Source organism: Coenobita brevimanus, chromosome 98 (assembly GCF_032717465.1).
Source record: "Coenobita brevimanus isolate Jiangsu-jjx chromosome 98, ASM3271746v2, whole genome shotgun sequence".
NCBI classification, from domain to species: domain Eukaryota; kingdom Metazoa; phylum Arthropoda; class Malacostraca; order Decapoda; family Coenobitidae; genus Coenobita; species Coenobita brevimanus.
In genome coordinates, this window is record NC_137051.1 from 29,942,845 (window position 1) to 29,965,750 (window position 22,906).

At 45.4% G+C, this 22,906-nt stretch overlaps 12 protein-coding genes across 12 annotated transcripts; 6 read left to right on the top strand and 6 right to left on the bottom strand.

The window, feature by feature from the left end:
* Positions 1 to 841: 841 nt before the first annotated feature.
* Positions 842 to 1,188, bottom strand: LOC145414091 (histone H4). Its single transcript, XM_080283651.1, has one exon. It carries the CDS (start codon positions 1,186 to 1,188, stop codon positions 877 to 879), a length of 312 nt encoding a protein of 103 aa, XP_080139777.1. The 3' UTR covers positions 842 to 876.
* Positions 1,189 to 1,564: 376 nt separating this feature from the next.
* On the top strand, positions 1,565 to 1,975 carry LOC145414071 (histone H3). The gene has a single exon (XM_080283634.1). The coding sequence runs from the start codon at positions 1,565 to 1,567 to the stop codon at positions 1,973 to 1,975; it is 411 nt and encodes a 136-aa protein (XP_080139760.1).
* A 1,433-nt stretch (positions 1,976 to 3,408) lies between these two features.
* Positions 3,409 to 3,800, bottom strand: LOC145414236 (histone H2B). Its single transcript, XM_080283816.1, has one exon. It carries the CDS (start codon positions 3,778 to 3,780, stop codon positions 3,409 to 3,411), a length of 372 nt encoding a protein of 123 aa, XP_080139942.1. The 5' UTR covers positions 3,781 to 3,800.
* A 219-nt stretch (positions 3,801 to 4,019) lies between these two features.
* LOC145414082 (histone H2A-like) lies at positions 4,020 to 4,391 on the top strand. The gene has a single exon (XM_080283644.1). The coding sequence runs from the start codon at positions 4,020 to 4,022 to the stop codon at positions 4,389 to 4,391; it is 372 nt and encodes a 123-aa protein (XP_080139770.1).
* Positions 4,392 to 7,345: 2,954 nt separating this feature from the next.
* Positions 7,346 to 7,692, bottom strand: LOC145414092 (histone H4). The gene has a single exon (XM_080283652.1). It carries the CDS (start codon positions 7,690 to 7,692, stop codon positions 7,381 to 7,383), a length of 312 nt encoding a protein of 103 aa, XP_080139778.1. The 3' UTR covers positions 7,346 to 7,380.
* A 376-nt stretch (positions 7,693 to 8,068) lies between these two features.
* Positions 8,069 to 8,479, top strand: LOC145414084 (histone H3). Its single transcript, XM_080283645.1, has one exon. The coding sequence runs from the start codon at positions 8,069 to 8,071 to the stop codon at positions 8,477 to 8,479; it is 411 nt and encodes a 136-aa protein (XP_080139771.1).
* A 1,468-nt stretch (positions 8,480 to 9,947) lies between these two features.
* On the bottom strand, positions 9,948 to 10,339 carry LOC145414247 (histone H2B). The gene has a single exon (XM_080283834.1). The coding sequence runs from the start codon at positions 10,317 to 10,319 to the stop codon at positions 9,948 to 9,950; it is 372 nt and encodes a 123-aa protein (XP_080139960.1). The 5' UTR covers positions 10,320 to 10,339.
* A 5,313-nt stretch (positions 10,340 to 15,652) lies between these two features.
* Positions 15,653 to 16,024, top strand: LOC145414137 (histone H2A-like). Its single transcript, XM_080283703.1, has one exon. It carries the CDS (start codon positions 15,653 to 15,655, stop codon positions 16,022 to 16,024), a length of 372 nt encoding a protein of 123 aa, XP_080139829.1.
* A 2,965-nt stretch (positions 16,025 to 18,989) lies between these two features.
* Positions 18,990 to 19,336, bottom strand: LOC145414090 (histone H4). Its single transcript, XM_080283650.1, has one exon. The coding sequence runs from the start codon at positions 19,334 to 19,336 to the stop codon at positions 19,025 to 19,027; it is 312 nt and encodes a 103-aa protein (XP_080139776.1). The 3' UTR covers positions 18,990 to 19,024.
* A 376-nt stretch (positions 19,337 to 19,712) lies between these two features.
* LOC145414085 (histone H3) lies at positions 19,713 to 20,123 on the top strand. Its single transcript, XM_080283646.1, has one exon. It carries the CDS (start codon positions 19,713 to 19,715, stop codon positions 20,121 to 20,123), a length of 411 nt encoding a protein of 136 aa, XP_080139772.1.
* Positions 20,124 to 21,554: 1,431 nt separating this feature from the next.
* On the bottom strand, positions 21,555 to 21,946 carry LOC145414276 (histone H2B). The gene has a single exon (XM_080283878.1). It carries the CDS (start codon positions 21,924 to 21,926, stop codon positions 21,555 to 21,557), a length of 372 nt encoding a protein of 123 aa, XP_080140004.1. The 5' UTR covers positions 21,927 to 21,946.
* Positions 21,947 to 22,165: 219 nt separating this feature from the next.
* LOC145414089 (histone H2A) lies at positions 22,166 to 22,537 on the top strand. The gene has a single exon (XM_080283649.1). The coding sequence runs from the start codon at positions 22,166 to 22,168 to the stop codon at positions 22,535 to 22,537; it is 372 nt and encodes a 123-aa protein (XP_080139775.1).
* The last annotated feature ends 369 nt before the right edge of the window (positions 22,538 to 22,906 follow it).

Genomic DNA, 22,906 nt, shown 5'->3' on the forward strand with positions numbered 1-22,906 from the left:
ACATCTGTCAGGGAGAGGTGCAGGATGCTAAACCTCACCTTGTGCGTGCGTTCGTTCCTTCTTTTGTTTGTGTGTGCTCTCCTTCCTGCCAGACCTCACTGCCATATTTCTCCTCTCTCTCTCTCTCTCTCTCTCTCTCTCTGTATACCGGTATTATATTAATATGTGTGTATATACATATATATATATATATATATATATATATATATATATATATATATATATATGTGTGTGTGTGTGTGTGTGTGTGTGTGTGTCTGTTGATAAAGTGAGATTCTTTGATATAAAAACAGATATATAAATAAATTGATTCATGGAGAGAGAGAGAGAGAGAGAGAGAGAGAGAGAGAGAGAGAGTCATAGATTGGTAGGTAGACAGACAGACTGATAGCTTAACTAGCTAGCTAGCAACCAAGTTTATCGACTTGCCTATCAACCAGTTCGTCTTTCAATCTATGTAGCAACCGTTCTGTCTGAACTGTCTACCTATCAGTGTCTGAACTTTCAATGAATTTACCCATCTATCGGGCCATTATTTCCTACAGAGCCACCTGTCTACTTTGATATCCGTCTATCTGTCTGTACACATAGATATTCATCCAGCCATTTACTCACCTACCTATCCATATACCAAACGATCAGTCTTGAACTTGCCCGCAATTGAGTCCTTTACTCCTATTTTGATTTCTGTTGCATTGATATACTTTGGTGTTAGCTAACGTGGTGAATGTCTGCATTTACCCATACCATGTCTTCATTCATTCTCTTTCACAGATATTAGGTGTGGACCTCTAAAAGAGGTCCGGGGATTGTTGTGTGCTTTTACCGTGGCCAGGTGGGATAGTGCAATGCAAGGCAACACAATTATGCACTCTCTTAACCGCCAAAGCCGTACAGGGTGCGCCCTTGCCTCTTCAGGGCGTACACAACGTCCATCGCGGTCACGGTCTTCCGCTTGGCGTGCTCAGTGTAGGTGACAGCGTCGCGAATAACATTCTCGAGGAACACCTTCAGAACACCGCGGGTCTCCTCGTAGATCAGGCCAGAGATACGCTTCACGCCGCCACGACGAGCAAGACGACGGATGGCAGGCTTCGTGATGCCCTGGATGTTGTCACGAAGCACCTTGCGATGCCGCTTGGCGCCTCCCTTGCCCAGACCCTTGCCGCCTTTGCCTCGACCCGTCATGTCTGCTGCTCTGACTTAGTGGTGATGCTCCGCTCTGCTCCCAACACTAGCAATAATGACGACACCGCACGCCAACCACCCCTTATATAACGCACTGTCGGTCGTGCACGTACGAACCTTATTCATCTAACCTTTATTTCAGGCCTAAGTCCCACCTCAGCTCCCAAGAGGCCAAACCCAAAGAGACGTTGTACGTAGGTCACGCGACAGGGCTCACCAAATTTAGCAAGTAAACCGGAAATACCATCGAAAAAGCTTGAAAAGTAATTCACTGCCATCTACATCACACCCCCACCACTCACACGCCACCAGCCCCCGCGACAGTGCACACAAAAGCCGCTGCCAGGCGAGGCGCGCCAACACTCACTCTCGCGCCATGGCTCGTACCAAGCAGACTGCACGTAAGTCCACTGGAGGCAAGGCCCCTCGCAAACAGCTGGCCACCAAGGCTGCTCGCAAGTCCGCCCCTGCCACCGGCGGCGTCAAGAAGCCCCATCGTTACAGGCCTGGCACCGTGGCCCTGCGTGAGATCCGTCGCTACCAGAAGAGCACTGAGCTGCTCATCAGGAAGCTGCCATTCCAGCGTCTCGTCCGTGAGATTGCCCAGGACTTCAAGACAGACTTGCGCTTCCAGTCCTCTGCCGTCATGGCTCTCCAGGAGGCGTCTGAGGCCTACCTGGTCGGTCTCTTTGAGGACACCAACCTGTGTGCCATTCACGCCAAGCGTGTCACAATCATGCCTAAGGACATCCAGCTGGCCCGCCGCATCCGTGGTGAGCGTGCCTAAGACGAGAGGCCCCTCACCTCGACTGCAGGAAACCTCGGCCCTTTTCAGGGCCAAAACCTTTCTTCAAAGAGAGATGATGATGACAGGCCCTCAGTTTAGGTTCCCTTATATCAGCTCTTGCTTCTCTGAAGAGAAACATGCTCACGCACATACGTGTGTGCACACACAGACATAAAATCATGTGTACATATATACATGCATTCATTCATCCTTTTTCATTCATTGATTTACTGATTTTTTTTTTTTTTTTTATGATCCAATACCTATCTGTTTATTTCTTTTATTGATTTCTTCGTCAATTTTCTTTTGGTTATTTACGTATTTAATTTACTTCCTTATCGATTCACTCACGCCCTCATAACCGTACACACCTAAGGACAATGAGAAAGGCTTTCTCACTGGATATTCACTGGTGTCTGGACAGGTGCGGATTAACTGTCGCAAAGAGGATTAGCAGATACTCTCTACCCGTCATAAAGGTTTGACATTTGCCACGAGCGCACCGGAAATCCTAAACAAACAAAGGTGAACACGCCTGAACCCATCAAATGGCGCATGTATTATTATTATTTTTTTTTTATGTAACCGACTCTAGGCATAGGCTTCACAGCCTGCCCCCAAGGCCCAGTAGTCCTCATACATACCATACACTCCTACATATCCCCACTTTGGCGTAACACCCACCGTCCATATTGAATACATGCTAGGCCCGCCTCATATAGGATTGGTGTATTGGTATTAGCCGGGGTATTTTTACGACATGTCGGTGGGTCTTCTGGTATTTGTGTGTGTGTGTGTGTGTGTGTAGTGTGTGTGTTTAATATGAAAATATGTTTGTGTGTATATGTATGTATGTGTGTGTATTTGTGAGCATGTATGTCTGTGTGTATGGATCTATGAGGGCTTTTATATGTGTCTATGAAGATAACAGTTTATATGTACATATGTAGGTTTCTGTGTACACAATATGTATGTATGAGTGCATTGGTGCACATGTGTTTTTGTATGTACTGTACGTACATATACAGTATATACGGTACTTAGGGTATATGTATGATAAAGTGTCATGCACGTGTGCATGTATTTATATACGTTGAGTATGTTTGTTGCTACGTTGTTGATGGCTCTCCAGATGAATGGCAAGCCCTCACCTCCTATGTACTCCTTTATTTTTGACTCTCTCTCTCTCTCTCTCTTATTGTAACCCTCAACCCTAGTTGAAACTTTCATTTCTGCCTACGTCCCGATCTCAAACCACCGTTTCCTAAAATAAGAAAGAAATGAAAGGGAAATTTGACGAAAACCCTTAATAAAATCGATAAACCAGAGTTCTTGATAGGAAAATTTGTAAGTCTATGCCTTGTCCCTTTTATTGATAATCATGTGGCTCCGATTGGAGCCGGAAATGCTGGAATGGCCAAAGGGCAACCTCTCTATTTTGAGGAGGTGTATTTGGTGACAGCCTTGGTGCCTTCTGACACGGCGTGCTTGGCCAGCTCGCCAGGGAGGAGCAGCCTGACGGCCGTCTGGATTTCCCGGCTGGTGATGGTTGAACGCTTGTTGTAGTGTGCCAGTCGTGAAGCTTCAGCAGCAATGCGTTCGAAGATGTCATTCACGAAAGAATTCATGATAGACATAGCCTTGGAGGAAACGCCGGTGTCAGGGTGGACCTGCTTCAGCACTTTGTAGATGTAGATGCTGTAGCTTTCCTTCCTTCTACGCTTCTTCTTCTTGTCTCCCTTGGCAATGGCTTTCTGGGCCTTGCCAGCCTTCTTAGCGGCCTTTCCGGAGGTCTTGGGTGGCATGGCGGCGCCTAGTCAGTCGGTATGTGCACGGTGCGGGAGCGAGCGAGTGACTGAGTGGAGATGGCGGGCACCTGGTGCTGAAATCCTTATATAATGGAGCTGCCAGATCGCAGCCCCGCTTCTACTCTGCTCCCATTCGTGGATGGGATGGGGCCCGATTAGGAAGAGGGGTATTTAAGCGAAGGTTGCGGTGCGGCGGTGCATTAGTCTCCTCGTGAAGGCCCTACTCCAACAACACAATGTCAGGACGTGGCAAGGGTGGCAAGGTGAAGGGAAAGTCAAAGTCCCGATCTAGCAGGGCTGGGCTCCAGTTCCCCGTGGGCAGGATTCACCGTCTCCTTCGCAAAGGCAATTACGCCGAGCGTGTGGGTGCTGGTGCTCCCGTCTACTTAGCTGCAGTGATGGAGTACCTTGCAGCTGAAGTGCTTGAACTGGCTGGCAACGCAGCCCGTGACAACAAGAAGTCCCGTATCATTCCCCGTCACCTGCAGCTGGCCATTCGTAATGACGAAGAGCTGAACAAGCTCCTCTCTGGCGTCACCATCGCCCAGGGAGGTGTCCTGCCTAACATCCAGGCTGTGCTGCTCCCCAAGAAGACGGAGAAGAAGTAAACGCCTCCAATAAATTCTTCTTTGCCTCCATCGGCTCCTTTAGGAGCCACATCAGTTTCATAAGAGAGAATACTTAGGCATTGCCCAGCATCATCTGTGTGTGTGTGTGTGTGTACGAATGAATGTGTTTGTCTTTCTGTATGTATGCGTGCATGTATGTATCTTTCTTTGTGTATATAATGTGGTATGTGTTGTATGCTGGTATGTGTCTGTGCCTGTATTTTAAGTTTGCTTGCATGTAATAAGCTATTTAAATCAGTGAAGGTCGATTCATATTCCCACTAGTCTCGGTTCCCACTGCCAACTGCACGTAAATAATATAAGCCTCTAAACTGCCTGGGCGGTGGGTGGATGAATGAAAACATATTGTAGATGATGGCCTTTCCCCAGTCATGGAAGAACTGGACAAAGTTGTATGAATGACAGAGGATATGGTGATGTATTATCCGTGTGGTGACGACTATGGTGGATTTAACACCCCATTATAAGAGCACTTCTGATAATAATGAAAACAATAGTTAATATTAATGACGCGGTAAGCAGTAACATTAAGAGTAATCATAAATACTCCTCCTCTTCTGGTTACTTTTATTATTATTATTACTATTATTATTATTTATTGTGGTAGGTGGTGGCGACCATCATCCACTCACTTGATGTAGTGCTCCCTACTTCCTTAGCTTTTATCATTCTTTTTCTGTGCCTGCCCTCCTCTCTTTCTATTTCTCCTATCTTTCCTGTCACTTCTTATTCCTTTTCTTTCCTTTACAGGTGGCTTTACACTGAGTGACAAGCCAAATGGTTTCCTGTAAGCCAAGAAACCATTTACAACGCTGGGTGGTAACCATATAACCAAACCATACGTGCTCCCTACGTGTCAACAAGTGGGTTGGTGGAGGGCTGGTGCCCCTCCCTGTAAAACAACTAACTCAGTGTCAAATGGCCACCCATTACGGGATTATTGTGTCTGGCAATAGATAGATAGATAGATTATTATTATATTATTATTATTATTATTATTAGGTTTGTTAATGTTATGGGAATTAGAATTTTTATTAGTTTCTTCGTCATTGTTAGTCTTAACGAAATTTATTCTTATTATATTTAGTATTTTCATCTGATGATGGTACTACTGCCACAGCCACAACAACAGCTACAACAATCATCATCATCATCATCAATCATCATCCAAACGCCACAGGATAGGATAGCGATGAGGGCAAGGTAGCGTCCTGCCTATCTCTTTCGGTTGGTGTGTGGTTGTGTCGGGTGGTGCATCGCTTGTCCAGGGGAGGGTGTTGGGTGGAGCTTGGCATTTAGAGAAAACGGCCGTGACAGCGACAAAGTCAAGGGATAACCTGTTCATCTGGAAGGTTTCTATCTAACGTTCAGGCATTCAAATGCAGTTGCACTGTGTGTGATGCCTCACCGACGTGACGGTGTTTTATGTAGATGCATCATTCATCCTTGCTAGTCATGCATTTGAAGGCAGAAATAGCTTGGATTGGTGGGATTTGCCTTAACGAGTTTTGGAGGCGATACCCTCAGCACAGCAGATGAGATGCTCTCGCAGCAGGATGGACACTGCCCGGATGTACGCCCTCCTGTTGCTCTCACTGCATGGATCTTAGTTTGGGACAGAGGAAAAAAGAAAACCCAATGCCAGCACCATCTGGTCTTCCCATGTGGTTACCCATACAAGTACTAACGAGACCTAACGTTGCTTAACTTCGCTGATCGGACATTACCCTCAATGAGGTATGCCGGAAAGAAATAGGGAAACGATATATAAATATGTGTCCACTGAGCCGAAAGAACGCCATCTTTCTCCTCTTTTCCACATCTAACAGGCGATACCGAGAACCTTCCAACCTTTCGTTGGATTAAGTACTTCGTCACCGTGTCTTGGTACACGTGTTACAAAGAAAAATGGAAATGAAAGGATATACAGAAAGCTTTGCTGAAATGTGGATTATCAAATCAGAGGGTTGGACAAAGCAATGTTTCTGCAAAATTAGTTACTCTGTTACACACACGTCAATTAAATCTGGAAGAGATGTAAAAGTAAAATAAAGAACTGTCTAAATTATACGACAGTTCCTTAATCCTCCTTTTTACCGTTAGGTGACATCTGTCAGGGAGAGGTGCAGGACGCTAAACCTCACCTTGTGCGTGCGTTCGTTCGTTCTTTTGTTTGTGTGTGCTCTCCTTCCTGCCAGACCTCACTGCCATATTTCTCCTCTCTCTCTCTCTCTCTCTCTCTCTCTGTATACCGGTATTATATTAATATGTGTGTATATACATATATATATATATATATATATATATATATATATATATATATATATGTGTGTGTGTGTGTGTGTGTGTGTGTGTCTGTTGATAAAGTGAGATTCTTTGATATAAAAACAGATATATAAATAAATTGATTCATGGAGAGAGAGAGAGAGAGAGAGAGAGAGAGAGAGAGTCATAGATTGGTAGGTAGACAGACAGACTGATAGCTTAACTAGCTAGCTAGCAACCAAGTTTATCGACTTGCCTATCAACCAGTTCGTCTTTCAATCTATGTAGCAACCGTTCTGTCTGAACTGTCTACCTATCAGTGTCTGAACTTTCAATGAATTTACCCATCTATCGGGCCATTATTTCCTACAGAGCCACCTGTCTACTTTGATATCCGTCTATCTGTCTGTACACATAGATATTCATCCAGCCATTTACTCACCTACCTATCCATATACCAAACGATCAGTCTTGAACTTGCCCGCAATTGAGTCCTTTACTCCTATTTTGATTTCTGTTGCATTGATATACTTTGGTGTTAGCTAACGTGGTGAATGTCTGCATTTACCCATACCATGTCTTCATTCATTCTCTTTCACAGATATTAGGTGTGGACCTCTAAAAGAGGTCCGGGGATTGTTGTGTGCTTTTACCGTGGCCAGGTGGGATAGTGCAATGCAAGGCAACACAATTATGCACTCTCTTAACCGCCAAAGCCGTACAGGGTGCGCCCTTGCCTCTTCAGGGCGTACACAACGTCCATCGCGGTCACGGTCTTCCGCTTGGCGTGCTCAGTGTAGGTGACAGCGTCGCGAATAACATTCTCGAGGAACACCTTCAGAACACCGCGGGTCTCCTCGTAGATCAGGCCAGAGATACGCTTCACGCCGCCACGACGAGCAAGACGACGGATGGCAGGCTTCGTGATGCCCTGGATGTTGTCACGAAGCACCTTGCGATGCCGCTTGGCGCCTCCCTTGCCCAGACCCTTGCCGCCTTTGCCTCGACCCGTCATGTCTGCTGCTCTGACTTAGTGGTGATGCTCCGCTCTGCTCCCAACACTAGCAATAATGACGACACCGCACGCCAACCACCCCTTATATAACGCACTGTCGGTCGTGCACGTACGAACCTTATTCATCTAACCTTTATTTCAGGCCTAAGTCCCACCTCAGCTCCCAAGAGGCCAAACCCAAAGAGACGTTGTACGTAGGTCACGCGACAGGGCTCACCAAATTTAGCAAGTAAACCGGAAATACCATCGAAAAAGCTTGAAAAGTAATTCACTGCCATCTACATCACACCCCCACCACTCACACGCCACCAGCCCCCGCGACAGTGCACACAAAAGCCGCTGCCAGGCGAGGCGCGCCAACACTCACTCTCGCGCCATGGCTCGTACCAAGCAGACTGCACGTAAGTCCACTGGAGGCAAGGCCCCTCGCAAACAGCTGGCCACCAAGGCTGCTCGCAAGTCCGCCCCTGCCACCGGCGGCGTCAAGAAGCCCCATCGTTACAGGCCTGGCACCGTGGCCCTGCGTGAGATCCGTCGCTACCAGAAGAGCACTGAGCTGCTCATCAGGAAGCTGCCATTCCAGCGTCTCGTCCGTGAGATTGCCCAGGACTTCAAGACAGACTTGCGCTTCCAGTCCTCTGCCGTCATGGCTCTCCAGGAGGCGTCTGAGGCCTACCTGGTCGGTCTCTTTGAGGACACCAACCTGTGTGCCATTCACGCCAAGCGTGTCACAATCATGCCTAAGGACATCCAGCTGGCCCGCCGCATCCGTGGTGAGCGTGCCTAAGACGAGAGGCCCCTCACCTCGACTGCAGGAAACCTCGGCCCTTTTCAGGGCCAAAACCTTTCTTCAAAGAGAGATGATGATGACAGGCCCTCAGTTTAGGTTCCCTTATATCAGCTCTTGCTTCTCTGAAGAGAAACATGCTCACGCACATACGTGTGTGCACACACAGACATAAAATCATGTGTACATATATACATGCATTCATTCATCCTTTTTCATTCATTGATTTACTGATTTTTTTTTTTTTTTTTTTTTTTTTTAATGATCCAATACCTATCTGTTTATTTCTTTTATTGATTTCTTCGTCAATTTTCTTTTGGTTATTTACGTATTTAATTTACTTCCTTATCGATTCACTCACGCCCTCATAACCGTACACACCTAAGGACAATGAGAAAGGCTTTCTCACTGGATATTCACTGGTGTCTGGACAGGTGCGGATTAACTGTCGCAAAGAGGATTAGCAGATACTCTCTACCCGTCATAAAGGTTTGACATTTGCCACGAGCGCACCGGAAATCCTAAACAAACAAAGGTGAACACGCCTGAACCCATCAAATGGCGCATGTATTATTATTATTTTTTTTTTTTATGTAACCGACTCTAGGCATAGGCTTCACAGCCTGCCCCCAAGGCCCAGTAGTCCTCATACATACCATACACTCCTACATATCCCCACTTTGGCGTAACACCCACCGTCCATATTGAATACATGCTAGGCCCGCCTCATATAGGATTGGTGTATTGGTATTAGCCGGGGTATTTTTACGACATGTCGGTGGGTCTTCTGGTATTTGTGTGTGTGTGTGTGTGTGTGTGTGTGTGTGTGTGTGTGTGTGAGTGTGTGTGTTTAATATGAAAATATGTTTGTGTGTATATGTATGTATGTGTGTGTATTTGTGAGCATGTATGTCTGTGTGTATGGATCTATGAGGGCTTTTATATGTGTCTATGAAGATAACAGTTTATATGTACATATGTAGGTTTCTGTGTACACAATATGTATGTATGAGTGCATTGGTGCACATGTGTTTTTGTATGTACTGTACGTACATATACAGTATATACGGTACTTAGGGTATATGTATGATAAAGTGTCATGCACGTGTGCATGTATTTATATACGTTGAGTATGTTTGTTGCTACGTTGTTGATGGCTCTCCAGATGAATGGCAAGCCCTCACCTCCTATGTACTCCTTTATTTTTGACTCTCTCTCTCTCTCTCTCTCTTATTGTAACCCTCAACCCTAGTTGAAACTTTCATTTCTGCCTACGTCCCGATCTCAAACCACCGTTTCCTAAAATAAGAAAGAAATGAAAGGGAAATTTGACGAAAACCCTTAATAAAATCGATAAACCAGAGTTCTTGATAGGAAAATTTGTAAGTCTATGCCTTGTCCCTTTTATTGATAATCATGTGGCTCCGATTGGAGCCGGAAATGCTGGAATGGCCAAAGGGCAACCTCTCTATTTTGAGGAGGTGTATTTGGTGACAGCCTTGGTGCCTTCTGACACGGCGTGCTTGGCCAGCTCGCCAGGGAGGAGCAGCCTGACGGCCGTCTGGATTTCCCGGCTGGTGATGGTTGAACGCTTGTTGTAGTGTGCCAGTCGTGAAGCTTCAGCAGCAATGCGTTCGAAGATGTCATTCACGAAAGAATTCATGATAGACATAGCCTTGGAGGAAACGCCGGTGTCAGGGTGGACCTGCTTCAGCACTTTGTAGATGTAGATGCTGTAGCTTTCCTTCCTTCTACGCTTCTTCTTCTTGTCTCCCTTGGCAATGGCTTTCTGGGCCTTGCCAGCCTTCTTAGCGGCCTTTCCGGAGGTCTTGGGTGGCATGGCGGCGCCTAGTCAGTCGGTATGTGCACGGTGCGGGAGCGAGCGAGTGACTGAGTGGAGATGGCGGGCTTTTTTTTTTTTTTTTTTTTTTTTTTTTTTAAAGGAAGGTGGGTGAAGGAAGTGGGAGAAGGGGAAGGGGTTAGAGGGAAAAAAGAAGGAAGGAGGAGTGGAGAGATGGTGGGCTGGCCACCTTGCTTGTTTTTTTTTTTTTTTTTTTTTTTTGAGTAATACTGTTGGGTATTACTGTTGTCGTTATTATTATGTTGTCATTGTTGTTTCTTGTTATTTATTTATTTATTTGGTTGATTAGTTGTTTGAGTAATACTGTTGGGTATTACTGTTGTCATTATTATTATGTTATCATTGTTGTTTCTTGTTGTTATTTATTTATTTATTTGGTTGATTAGTTGTTTGAGTAATACTGTTGGGTATTACTGTTGTCGTTATTATTGTGTTATCATTGTTGTTTCTTGTTACTGGCTAACTAGCTAGCTAGTTTGATGTTGTGGAGTTATTACGGTAGGAGGATCGTGGTGTGAATTCTTAGTAGATGGGATTGGGGATGGTTGTAATGGTTTTTAAGCTGCTTGGGAACCATTTATGAATGGATAGGTTTCCCTCGTCGATGGTGTTTTTAAGGTTGTTGAATAAATCTGGGTTTTGTTCTTCAATTTTTTGCCATATCTTTCTTGCTTGTAAGTATAGCCTGATGTTTAAGGCTTTAGTTTTGGTGATGTCGTGAATTTGTTCAGTGTTTAATGTGTAGGGATAGTGTTGGTTCGTGGCGAATCTGAGTGCTTTGTTTTGTATTATCTGGAGTTTCTTAAGTTGAGTGTTGCTGAAGGCATGTGTGGGGATGGGAGGATATTCTAATATGGGGAGGACCAAGGCTTTTACCAGGTGTGTTTTTATTTTGATGGGCATGTTTCTAAATTTGTAGAGCCTGCATAGGGCTCCTGTTGCCTTTTGTATTCGGTCTTTAATGCTTCCAAGGTAGCCTTTGGAATTGATCTTGAATCCAAGCATTTTTCCTTCTTCCATGAACTCTACGATTTCGTCATTGATAATTAATGGTTCTTTTCGTGTGTTGGAGAGTTGAATTATCGAAAATTTGTTTATATTAGTTTTGATATTCCATTTTGACTCGTAGGAGTTTATTCTTTCGACGTCGAGTTTTGTTTTGTGGTTCATGATGTTTCTGGAGGGACCAGGGTAATGAATGATCTGGGTTATGTCATCGGCAAAGCTGATGTTAATGCCGTGTAGAGCAGGAGGGGTGTCGTGGGTGAAGATTGTGAAGAGGGTTGGGGATAGCACACTACCCTGGGGTACACCACAGCCCAAGATAAAGCTTGCGCCTGTGTAGTTTTTTATCTTTATTTTTGCTCTTCTGTCATCTAAGAAGTCACACAGAAGTTTTTCAGTGATGGTGGGGAGGTTGAGGTTAAGAATTTTGAATTTAAGGCCTAAGTGCCATACTTTGTCGAAGGCCTTAGTAATGTCTCTAAAGACTACATGGCATTGTCCTTTGTTTGATTTGTTGATAGCTATTTGCTCTGTTGCAAGAGCAATAGCATGGGTGGTGCCTCTAGAGAATCTGAAACCGTATTGGTTTGTATTGTAAAGGTTGTTGCTTTCAAGATGTAGTTGGAGTCTTTTGTTGATAAGTCTCTCTAGAATTTTGCCAGGAACTTCTAGTAGCGAAATTGGTCTATAATTTTCCACTAGATGGGTGTTTTTGTTTTTTTTCGGAATTAATTTTATAGTGGCTTCCTTGAACCGGTCCGGGAAGTAACCTGCGGAGATGGATGCATTAAATATTTGTACTAGCGGTTTTATGGCCGTGTTAGGGAGGTTAGCTAGGATGGTTTTGTTGAAGCCACTTTCCCCAGGGCAGGTCTTTTTCATTTTTTTGATGATGGAAGAGATTTCATCGTCCATGATGGGGGAGGTGAAGATAGTATCAGAGTCTAGTCTAGAGGGGTCTGCTGTGTGAAATGGGATGATCCTATTGATGTTGTCATTTAGAAATGTTCTAATGTTGTTTTCGTGCATTTGGTTGTTTGGATTAATGCCATTTTCTTGGAAAATTGTTTCCCAGTGATTCCTGTGTGCGGTTTCTTTTTCTCTAGGGGTGTATTGTCTGTTGCCACGAGGGTCCAATATATAGTGTGGGTCAGGATCAGGGTAGCATGTAAGGTGTTTAATTTTTCTCCAGAAGGTGGGGGGGTCTCTGTATGTGTTAGCAATGTCTGTAATGGTGTTGGACCAGTGTGTGTTGTGTTCAGAAAGGAGAGAAGAATGAAGTTGGGCCTGGAGTGTTTTATAGTGTCTGAAATGTGCACGAGTCCAGCCATGTAATTGGGAGTGATTTCTGAGGGCGTTGTATTGGTTAATCAGGATTTGTGTGTCTCTGTTGTGTCTGGGATGTGTAATTGTTCTGTGTGTGGTTGTGGGGATGTTGTTATTGATGGCGGATTGAATGGTGGAGTACCAGTGTTCAATGGATTGATCAATATCTTCCAGGGTTCCATTTTCTAGGTTAGGAAAGTCGGTGAAGGATCTGTTTAAGTCTAGTTTGAAGTTCTCCCAGTTAGCCATGGAGAAGTTGGGTCTGGGTGGGCTGGGAACGTAGACTGGGGCAGTAGAGATGGAAGCAATAATAGGTGTGTGGTCACTGGTAGTGAGAGGTCCTGGGGTGAAAAGAATGTTATGGTATGCTGCGGGATTGCATAAGGCAATGTCAGGGGTGGTGGTGGAGTTGTGTGCGTAATATGTGGGGAAGTGGGGGCCTATGAATCTTAGTGTTGTGTCAGTGATTAGTCTTGATAGTTGCATTCCTACGGTGTTTGAATTTCTGTTTCCTAGGAGGTGGTGTTTGGCATTGAGGTCTCCAATGAAATACACAGGGGTATTCCTTCTGAAGAGGTTGACGAAATCTGGGGTTGGTAAGTAAGGTCGGCTGGGGGGGAGGTATGCTGTTGCAATGATAATTTTTCCTGTGTGTGTGTGGATTTCGGTGGCAATCATGTCGGAAATGAAATTGTCAAGTATTTTGAATTGGATGTTATTTTTAACTGCTATTGCAGTTCCGTCCATGGGGCGGTTGAGGTAATTCCTTTTGTGGGTTGAGTAACCTGGGATATGTAGGGGGGTTTGTGTAGTGGTGCCATGGCTGTTAATCAGTATGATGTCTGGGTCTATATTTCTGTATGTGTTAATAAGGCCGATCCTCCTTCCGGGCCAGTTGAGTACATTGTGTTGGAGAATTTTCATTTTAGTGTCTTTTGGGTCTAGTGTGGGCGGTTTGGGATGTTAGGGCATGTTGGTCTTGACCTTCTAATAGGTGTCTTTCCTCTGTAGTGTTTGTAAGTCTGATAAGAGGTTGGAAGTTTTCATATTTCTCAGTGATGATTCTTATTTCGTTCATTGCTGCATCTTGGTTCATTGTTGTGTTGTGCTTTTTTACCATTGCTTTTTTCTCTTTGACTGCTTTGATTAGTTCACGTGATTTGAATTCTTTGTTGGGTCTCCAAATTGAGGGGAGAACTGCCACTTCTACTTCAAGGTGGGAATCTAGGTCATCTTCCTCGTTATCCTCATCAGAGGGTTCGGTGTTATCGTCAGCTGTTGGTGTGGTGGTGGTTTCAGTTTCCTTTTCAGTTACTTCAGGGCGTGCTTCAGGTGTGGGAGGGGGGATGGAGGTTGCTGTTGTGCCTTCAGGTACTTCAGTGGAGGTGAGGCTTGTTTGATTGGGTTTTGATGGCTTCATGATATTATTTGTGGGAGGAGAGAGCAGGTTTTTAGTTGCTGGTGGGAGTATGGCTTGGATTATTTTGTCTGAAGGGGGGTTGGGGGGCAGCTTCAGGATGGGGAGGCCATTTAGTGAGCAGCTCTCTTCAAGAGTAGAGTTGAAGCTCCCAGGGACAGCAAGTTCATTCATGTGGGCATTTATGATAAGCACCATGTAATCAGAAAATTTATCTGTGACTGCTGTGTTGTTGGGGGGTATTGAGTGGCTGAGGGTGTTTGGTTGAATTGCAGCTTGTGCGAAACTCGTTCCAGGGCGGACGGTAGAGGAGGTGGATTTTTTCAGGTTGATGTTGTTTTTGATGATTTCTTTTCTTTTTGGGCATCTCATGGCAGTCGTGCGGTGACCACCTTGGCAGTTAAGGCATTTTTTTATGGTTGCTTTGCAGTCCTTCCACGAGTGCTCAGTGGATGAGCACTCTGAGCAAATGGTGTAGTCAGAGGGCTTGGGGCAGTTATTAGATGTGTGGTTGTCTAAAGCATAGCATTTCATGCAGATGTCAATGTTTATGAACTCTTCTTTTTCTATTTGATGCTTGCTTATACACAGGTGGAATAGTTTTAGCCCCTCCAGTGCTTTTTGTGCCATTTTGGCTTCCTCAAATTCTATTTTGAGGTTATTTCTTTTTCCAAATTTGGTAATTTTGGTAACTTTTGCCCAGATGTTGTGTGTTGAGAGTTCATGTTGTATGTCATCTTCTGTGTGACAGTAGATAATGTCGTCAACCCTTGAGCAAATTATGCTTCTGTTTGCTTTCATTTCTGGGGGTAATATAGGGGTGAATCCATTATCCTGAAGCGATTTCGTGGGTCCTGTTGCTAGTAGTTGTTCAGTGTCGTCTTCCGTGGCCGTGGTAACAATGATGTACTCCTTGGATGCTTGCAGTCCATTTATCTTAATGTTAAATGGAGCTACTAATTCCAGGAGTTTGAGTTTAGTTGGGGTTTCCTGGGGGGATTTGTGCTTAATTTTAACTCTGCCCATTTTCAGTCGTTGGAGTGCATTTAGGGAAAGTAATGAAGGTCTCTAGTAGGCCTTCTATGGTCCGTCCTACCTACTATCTTAGGCTTTAACCTATCTCCCCCCCCTCTAAAGGGAGTGACCACTTGCTCGGTCGAAGGAGTACCTAAGATACCTAACTCTACTAGGTAAAACCCGCTCTGGTGCTTCCTATAACCACCCCCTAACGGGGCCCCCTCGTGCCACTGGCCTCGGGGTTCGGCGTCGTACCACACCAGAGACTCTACTGGGCGAGCCTAAATGGACCAAAGTCTATCTTGGGAATTTGGGTGTCTCAGCTAGAGAACAAGGATGAGGAGTGATCCTCGGCTAGGATGTTCAGCATCGGCGTGAATTGGTGCTGAAATCCTTATATAATGGAGCTGCCAGATCGCAGCCCCGCTTCTACTCTGCTCCCATTCGTGGATGGGATGGGGCCCGATTAGGAAGAGGGGTATTTAAGCGAAGGTTGCGGTGCGGCGGTGCATTAGTCTCCTCGTGAAGGCCCTACTCCAACAACACAATGTCAGGACGTGGCAAGGGTGGCAAGGTGAAGGGAAAGTCAAAGTCCCGATCTAGCAGGGCTGGGCTCCAGTTCCCCGTGGGCAGGATTCACCGTCTCCTTCGCAAAGGCAATTACGCCGAGCGTGTGGGTGCTGGTGCTCCCGTCTACTTAGCTGCAGTGATGGAGTACCTTGCAGCTGAAGTGCTTGAACTGGCTGGCAACGCAGCCCGTGACAACAAGAAGTCCCGTATCATTCCCCGTCACCTGCAGCTGGCCATTCGTAATGACGAAGAGCTGAACAAGCTCCTCTCTGGCGTCACCATCGCCCAGGGAGGTGTCCTGCCTAACATCCAGGCTGTGCTGCTCCCCAAGAAGACGGAGAAGAAGTAAACGCCTCCAATAAATTCTTCTTTGCCTCCATCGGCTCCTTTAGGAGCCACATCAGTTTCATAAGAGAGAATACTTAGGCATTGCCCAGCATCATCTGTGTGTGTGTGTGTGTACGAATGAATGTGTTTGTCTTTCTGTATGTATGCGTGCATGTATGTATCTTTCTTTGTGTATATAATGTGGTATGTGTTGTATGCTGGTATGTGTCTGTGCCTGTATTTTAAGTTTGCTTGCATGTAATAAGCTATTTAAATCAGTGAAGGTCGATTCATATTCCCACTAGTCTCGGTTCCCACTGCCAACTGCACGTAAATAATATAAGCCTCTAAACTGCCTGGGCGGTGGGTGGATGAATGAAAACATATTGTAGATGATGGCCTTTCCCCAGTCATGGAAGAACTGGACAAAGTTGTATGAATGACAGAGGATATGGTGATGTATTATCCGTGTGGTGACGACTATGGTGGATTTAACACCCCATTATAAGAGCACTTCTGATAATAATGAAAACAATAGTTAATATTAATGACGCGGTAAGCAGTAACATTAAGAGTAATCATAAATACTCCTCCTCTTCTGGTTACTTTTATTATTATTATTACTATTATTATTATTTATTGTGGTAGGTGGTGGCGACCATCATCCACTCACTTGATGTAGTGCTCCCTACTTTCTTAGCTTTTATCATTCTTTTTCTGTGCCTGCCCTCCTCTCTTTCTATTTCTCTTATCTTTCCTGTCACTTCTTATTCCTTTTCTTTCCTTTACAGGTGGCTTTACACTGAGTGACAAGCCAAATGGTTTCCTGTAAGCCAAGAAACCATTTACAACGCTGGGTGGTAACCATATAACCAAACCATACGTGCTCCCTACGTGTCAACAAGTGGGTTGGTGGAGGGCTGGTGCCCCTCCCTGTAAAACAACTAACTCAGTGTCAAATGGCCACCCATTACGGGATTATTGTGTATGGCAATAGATAGATAGATAGATTATTATTATATTATTATTATTATTACGTTTGTTAATGTTATGGGAATTAGAATTTTTATTAGTTTCTTCGTCATTGTTAGTCTTAACGAAATTTATTCTTATTATATTTAGTATTTTCATCTGATGATGGTACTACTGCCACAGCCACAACAACAGCTACAATAATCATCATCATCATCATCATCAATCATCATCCAAACGCCACAGGATAGGATAGCGATGAGGGCAAGGTAGCGTCCTGCCTATCTCTTTCGGTTGGTGTGTGGTTGTGTCGGGTGGTGCATCGCTTGTCCAGGGGAGGGTGTTGGGTGGAGCTTGGCATTTAGAGAAAACGGCCGTGACAGCGACAAAGTCAAGGGATAACCTGTTCATCTGGAAGGTTTCTATCTAACATTCAGGCATTCAAATGCAGTTGCACTGTGTGTGATGCCTCACCGACGTGACGGTGTTTTATGTAGATGCATCATTCATCCTTGCTAGTCATGCATTTGAAGGCAGAAATAGCTTGGATTGGTGGGATTTGCCTTAACGAGTTTTGGAGGCGATACCCTCAGCACAGCAGATGAGATGCTCTCGCAGCAGGATGGACACTGCCCGGATGTACGCCCTCCTGTTGCTCTCGCTGCATGGATCTTAGTTTGGGACAGAGGAAAAAAGAAAACTCAATGCCAGCACCATCTGGTCTTCCCATGTGGTTACCCATACAAGTACTAACGAGACCTAACGTTGCTTAACTTCGCTGATCGGACATTACCCTCAATGAGGTATGCCGGAAAGAAATAGGGAAACGATATATAAATATGTGTCCACTGAGCCGAAAGAACGCCATCTTTCTCCTCTTTTCCACATCTAACAGGCGATACCGAGAACCTTCCAACCTTTCGTTGGATTAAGTACTTCGTCACCGTGTCTTGGTACACGTGTTACAAAGAAAAATGGAAATGAAAGGATATACAGAAAGCTTTGCTGAAATGTGGATTATCAAATCAGAGGGTTGGACAAAGCAATGTTTCTGCAAAATTAGTTACTCTGTTACACACACGTCAATTAAATCTGGAAGAGATGTAAAAGTAAAATAAAGAACTGTCTAAATTATACGACAGTTCCTTAATCCTCCTTTTTACCGTTAGGTGACATCTGTCAGGGAGAGGTGCAGGACGCTAAACCTCACCTTGTGCGTGCGTTCGTTCGTTCTTTTGTTTGTGTGTGCTCTCCTTCCTGCCAGACCTCACTGCCATATTTCTCCTCTCTCTCTCTCTCTCTCTCTCTCTCTCTCTCTCTGTATACCGGTATTATATTAATATGTGTGTATATACATACATATATATATATATATATATATATATATATATATATATATGTGTGTGTGTGTGTGTGTGTGTGTGTGTGTGTGTGTCTGTTGATAAAGTGAGATTCTTTGATATAAAAACAGATATATAAATAAATTGATTCATGGAGAGAGAGAGAGAGAGAGAGAGAGAGAGAGAGAGAGTCATAGATTGGTAGGTAGACAGACAGACTGATAGCTTAACTAGCTAGCTAGCAACCAAGTTTATCGACTTGCCTATCAACCAGTTCGTCTTTCAATCTATGTAGCAACCGTTCTGTCTGAACTGTCTACCTATCAGTGTTTGAACTTTCAATGAATTTACCCATCTATCGGGCCATTATTTCCTACAGAGCCACCTGTCTACTTTGATATCCGTCTATCTGTCTGTACACATAGATATTCATCCAGCCATTTACTCACCTACCTATCCATATACCAAACGATCAGTCTTGAACTTGCCCGCAATTGAGTCCTTTACTCCTATTTTGATTTCTGTTGCATTGATATACTTTGGTGTTAGCTAACGTGGTGAATGTCTGCATTTACCCATACCATGTCTTCATTCATTCTCTTTCACAGATATTAGGTGTGGACCTCTAAAAGAGGTCCGGGGATTGTTGTGTGCTTTTACCGTGGCCAGGTGGGATAGTGCAATGCAAGGCAACACAATTATGCACTCTCTTAACCGCCAAAGCCGTACAGGGTGCGCCCTTGCCTCTTCAGGGCGTACACAACGTCCATCGCGGTCACGGTCTTCCGCTTGGCGTGCTCAGTGTAGGTGACAGCGTCGCGAATAACATTCTCGAGGAACACCTTCAGAACACCGCGGGTCTCCTCGTAGATCAGGCCAGAGATACGCTTCACGCCGCCACGACGAGCAAGACGACGGATGGCAGGCTTCGTGATGCCCTGGATGTTGTCACGAAGCACCTTGCGATGCCGCTTGGCGCCTCCCTTGCCCAGACCCTTGCCGCCTTTGCCTCGACCCGTCATGTCTGCTGCTCTGACTTAGTGGTGATGCTCCGCTCTGCTCCCAACACTAGCAATAATGACGACACCGCACGCCAACCACCCCTTATATAACGCACTGTCGGTCGTGCACGTACGAACCTTATTCATCTAACCTTTATTTCAGGCCTAAGTCCCACCTCAGCTCCCAAGAGGCCAAACCCAAAGAGACGTTGTACGTAGGTCACGCGACAGGGCTCACCAAATTTAGCAAGTAAACCGGAAATACCATCGAAAAAGCTTGAAAAGTAATTCACTGCCATCTACATCACACCCCCACCACTCACACGCCACCAGCCCCCGCGACAGTGCACACAAAAGCCGCTGCCAGGCGAGGCGCGCCAACACTCACTCTCGCGCCATGGCTCGTACCAAGCAGACTGCACGTAAGTCCACTGGAGGCAAGGCCCCTCGCAAACAGCTGGCCACCAAGGCTGCTCGCAAGTCCGCCCCTGCCACCGGCGGCGTCAAGAAGCCCCATCGTTACAGGCCTGGCACCGTGGCCCTGCGTGAGATCCGTCGCTACCAGAAGAGCACTGAGCTGCTCATCAGGAAGCTGCCATTCCAGCGTCTCGTCCGTGAGATTGCCCAGGACTTCAAGACAGACTTGCGCTTCCAGTCCTCTGCCGTCATGGCTCTCCAGGAGGCGTCTGAGGCCTACCTGGTCGGTCTCTTTGAGGACACCAACCTGTGTGCCATTCACGCCAAGCGTGTCACAATCATGCCTAAGGACATCCAGCTGGCCCGCCGCATCCGTGGTGAGCGTGCCTAAGACGAGAGGCCCCTCACCTCGACTGCAGGAAACCTCGGCCCTTTTCAGGGCCAAAACCTTTCTTCAAAGAGAGATGATGATGACAGGCCCTCAGTTTAGGTTCCCTTATATCAGCTCTTGCTTCTCTGAAGAGAAACATGCTCACGCACATACGTGTGTGCACACACAGACATAAAATCATGTGTACATATATACATGCATTCATTCATCCTTTTTCATTCATTGATTTACTGATTTTTTTTTTTTTTTTTTTTTTAATGATCCAATACCTATCTGTTTATTTCTTTTATTGATTTCTTCGTCAATTTTCTTTTGGTTATTTACGTATTTAATTTACTTCCTTATCGATTCACTCACGCCCTCATAACCGTACACACCTAAGGACAATGAGAAAGGCTTTCTCACTGGATATTCACTGGTGTCTGGACAGGTGCGGATTAACTGTCGCAAAGAGGATTAGCAGATACTCTCTACCCGTCATAAAGGTTTGACATTTGCCACGAGCGCACCGGAAATCCTAAACAAACAAAGGTGAACACGCCTGAACCCATCAAATGGCGCATGTATTATTATTATTTTTTTTTTTATGTAACCGACTCTAGGCATAGGCTTCACAGCCTGCCCCCAAGGCCCAGTAGTCCTCATACATACCATACACTCCTACATATCCCCACTTTGGCGTAACACCCACCGTCCATATTGAATACATGCTAGGCCCGCCTCATATAGGATTGGTGTATTGGTATTAGCCGGGGTATTTTTACGACATGTCGGTGGGTCTTCTGGTATTTGTGTGTGTGTGTGTGTGTGTGTTTAATATGAAAATATGTTTGTGTGTATATGTATGTATGTGTGTGTATTTGTGAGCATGTATGTCTGTGTGTATGGATCTATGAGGGCTTTTATATGTGTCTATGAAGATAACAGTTTATATGTACATATGTAGGTTTCTGTGTACACAATATGTATGTATGAGTGCATTGGTGCACATGTGTTTTTGTATGTACTGTACGTACATATACAGTATATACGGTACTTAGGGTATATGTATGATAAAGTGTCATGCACGTGTGCATGTATTTATATACGTTGAGTATGTTTGTTGCTACGTTGTTGATGGCTCTCCAGATGAATGGCAAGCCCTCACCTCCTATGTACTCCTTTATTTTTGACTCTCTCTCTCTCTCTCTCTCTTATTGTAACCCTCAACCCTAGTTGAAACTTTCATTTCTGCCTACGTCCCGATCTCAAACCACCGTTTCCTAAAATAAGAAAGAAATGAAAGGGAAATTTGACGAAAACCCTTAATAAAATCGATAAACCAGAGTTCTTGATAGGAAAATTTGTAAGTCTATGCCTTGTCCCTTTTATTGATAATCATGTGGCTCCGATTGGAGCCGGAAATGCTGGAATGGCCAAAGGGCAACCTCTCTATTTTGAGGAGGTGTATTTGGTGACAGCCTTGGTGCCTTCTGACACGGCGTGCTTGGCCAGCTCGCCAGGGAGGAGCAGCCTGACGGCCGTCTGGATTTCCCGGCTGGTGATGGTTGAACGCTTGTTGTAGTGTGCCAGTCGTGAAGCTTCAGCAGCAATGCGTTCGAAGATGTCATTCACGAAAGAATTCATGATAGACATAGCCTTGGAGGAAACGCCGGTGTCAGGGTGGACCTGCTTCAGCACTTTGTAGATGTAGATGCTGTAGCTTTCCTTCCTTCTACGCTTCTTCTTCTTGTCTCCCTTGGCAATGGCTTTCTGGGCCTTGCCAGCCTTCTTAGCGGCCTTTCCGGAGGTCTTGGGTGGCATGGCGGCGCCTAGTCAGTCGGTATGTGCACGGTGCGGGAGCGAGCGAGTGACTGAGTGGAGATGGCGGGCACCTGGTGCTGAAATCCTTATATAATGGAGCTGCCAGATCGCAGCCCCGCTTCTACTCTGCTCCCATTCGTGGATGGGATGGGGCCCGATTAGGAAGAGGGGTATTTAAGCGAAGGTTGCGGTGCGGCGGTGCATTAGTCTCCTCGTGAAGGCCCTACTCCAACAACACAATGTCAGGACGTGGCAAGGGTGGCAAGGTGAAGGGAAAGTCAAAGTCCCGATCTAGCAGGGCTGGGCTCCAGTTCCCCGTGGGCAGGATTCACCGTCTCCTTCGCAAAGGCAATTACGCCGAGCGTGTGGGTGCTGGTGCTCCCGTCTACTTAGCTGCAGTGATGGAGTACCTTGCAGCTGAAGTGCTTGAACTGGCTGGCAACGCAGCCCGTGACAACAAGAAGACCCGTATCATTCCCCGTCACCTGCAGCTGGCCATTCGTAATGACGAAGAGCTGAACAAGCTCCTCTCTGGCGTCACCATCGCCCAGGGAGGTGTCCTGCCTAACATCCAGGCTGTGCTGCTCCCCAAGAAGACGGAGAAGAAGTAAACGCCTCCAATAAATTCTTCTTTGCCTCCATCGGCTCCTTTAGGAGCCACATCCGTTTCATAAGAGAGAATACTTAGGCATTGCCCAGCATCATCTGTGTGTGTGTGTGTGTGTGTACGAATGAATGTGTTTGTCTTTCTGTATGTATGCGTGCATGTATGTATCTTTCTTTGTGTATATAATGTGGTATGTGTTGTATGCTGGTATGTGTCTGTGCCTGTATTTTAAGTTTGCTTGCATGTAATAAGCTATTTAAATCAGTGAAGGTCGATTCATATTCCCACTAGTCTCGGTTCCCACTGCCAACTGCACGTAAATAATATAAGCCTCTAAACTGCCTGGGCGGTGGGTGGATGAATGAAAACATAT

Bases quoted from the DNA above. Each gene is read 5' to 3' on its own strand.
- LOC145414091 (XM_080283651.1), bottom strand. From the start codon at position 1,188: ATGACGGGTCGAGGCAAAGGCGGCAAGGGTCTGGGCAAGGGAGGCGCC.
- LOC145414071 (XM_080283634.1), top strand. From the start codon at position 1,565: ATGGCTCGTACCAAGCAGACTGCACGTAAGTCCACTGGAGGCAAGGCC.
- LOC145414236 (XM_080283816.1), bottom strand. From the start codon at position 3,780: ATGCCACCCAAGACCTCCGGAAAGGCCGCTAAGAAGGCTGGCAAGGCC.
- LOC145414082 (XM_080283644.1), top strand. From the start codon at position 4,020: ATGTCAGGACGTGGCAAGGGTGGCAAGGTGAAGGGAAAGTCAAAGTCC.
- LOC145414092 (XM_080283652.1), bottom strand. From the start codon at position 7,692: ATGACGGGTCGAGGCAAAGGCGGCAAGGGTCTGGGCAAGGGAGGCGCC.
- LOC145414084 (XM_080283645.1), top strand. From the start codon at position 8,069: ATGGCTCGTACCAAGCAGACTGCACGTAAGTCCACTGGAGGCAAGGCC.
- LOC145414247 (XM_080283834.1), bottom strand. From the start codon at position 10,319: ATGCCACCCAAGACCTCCGGAAAGGCCGCTAAGAAGGCTGGCAAGGCC.
- LOC145414137 (XM_080283703.1), top strand. From the start codon at position 15,653: ATGTCAGGACGTGGCAAGGGTGGCAAGGTGAAGGGAAAGTCAAAGTCC.
- LOC145414090 (XM_080283650.1), bottom strand. From the start codon at position 19,336: ATGACGGGTCGAGGCAAAGGCGGCAAGGGTCTGGGCAAGGGAGGCGCC.
- LOC145414085 (XM_080283646.1), top strand. From the start codon at position 19,713: ATGGCTCGTACCAAGCAGACTGCACGTAAGTCCACTGGAGGCAAGGCC.
- LOC145414276 (XM_080283878.1), bottom strand. From the start codon at position 21,926: ATGCCACCCAAGACCTCCGGAAAGGCCGCTAAGAAGGCTGGCAAGGCC.
- LOC145414089 (XM_080283649.1), top strand. From the start codon at position 22,166: ATGTCAGGACGTGGCAAGGGTGGCAAGGTGAAGGGAAAGTCAAAGTCC.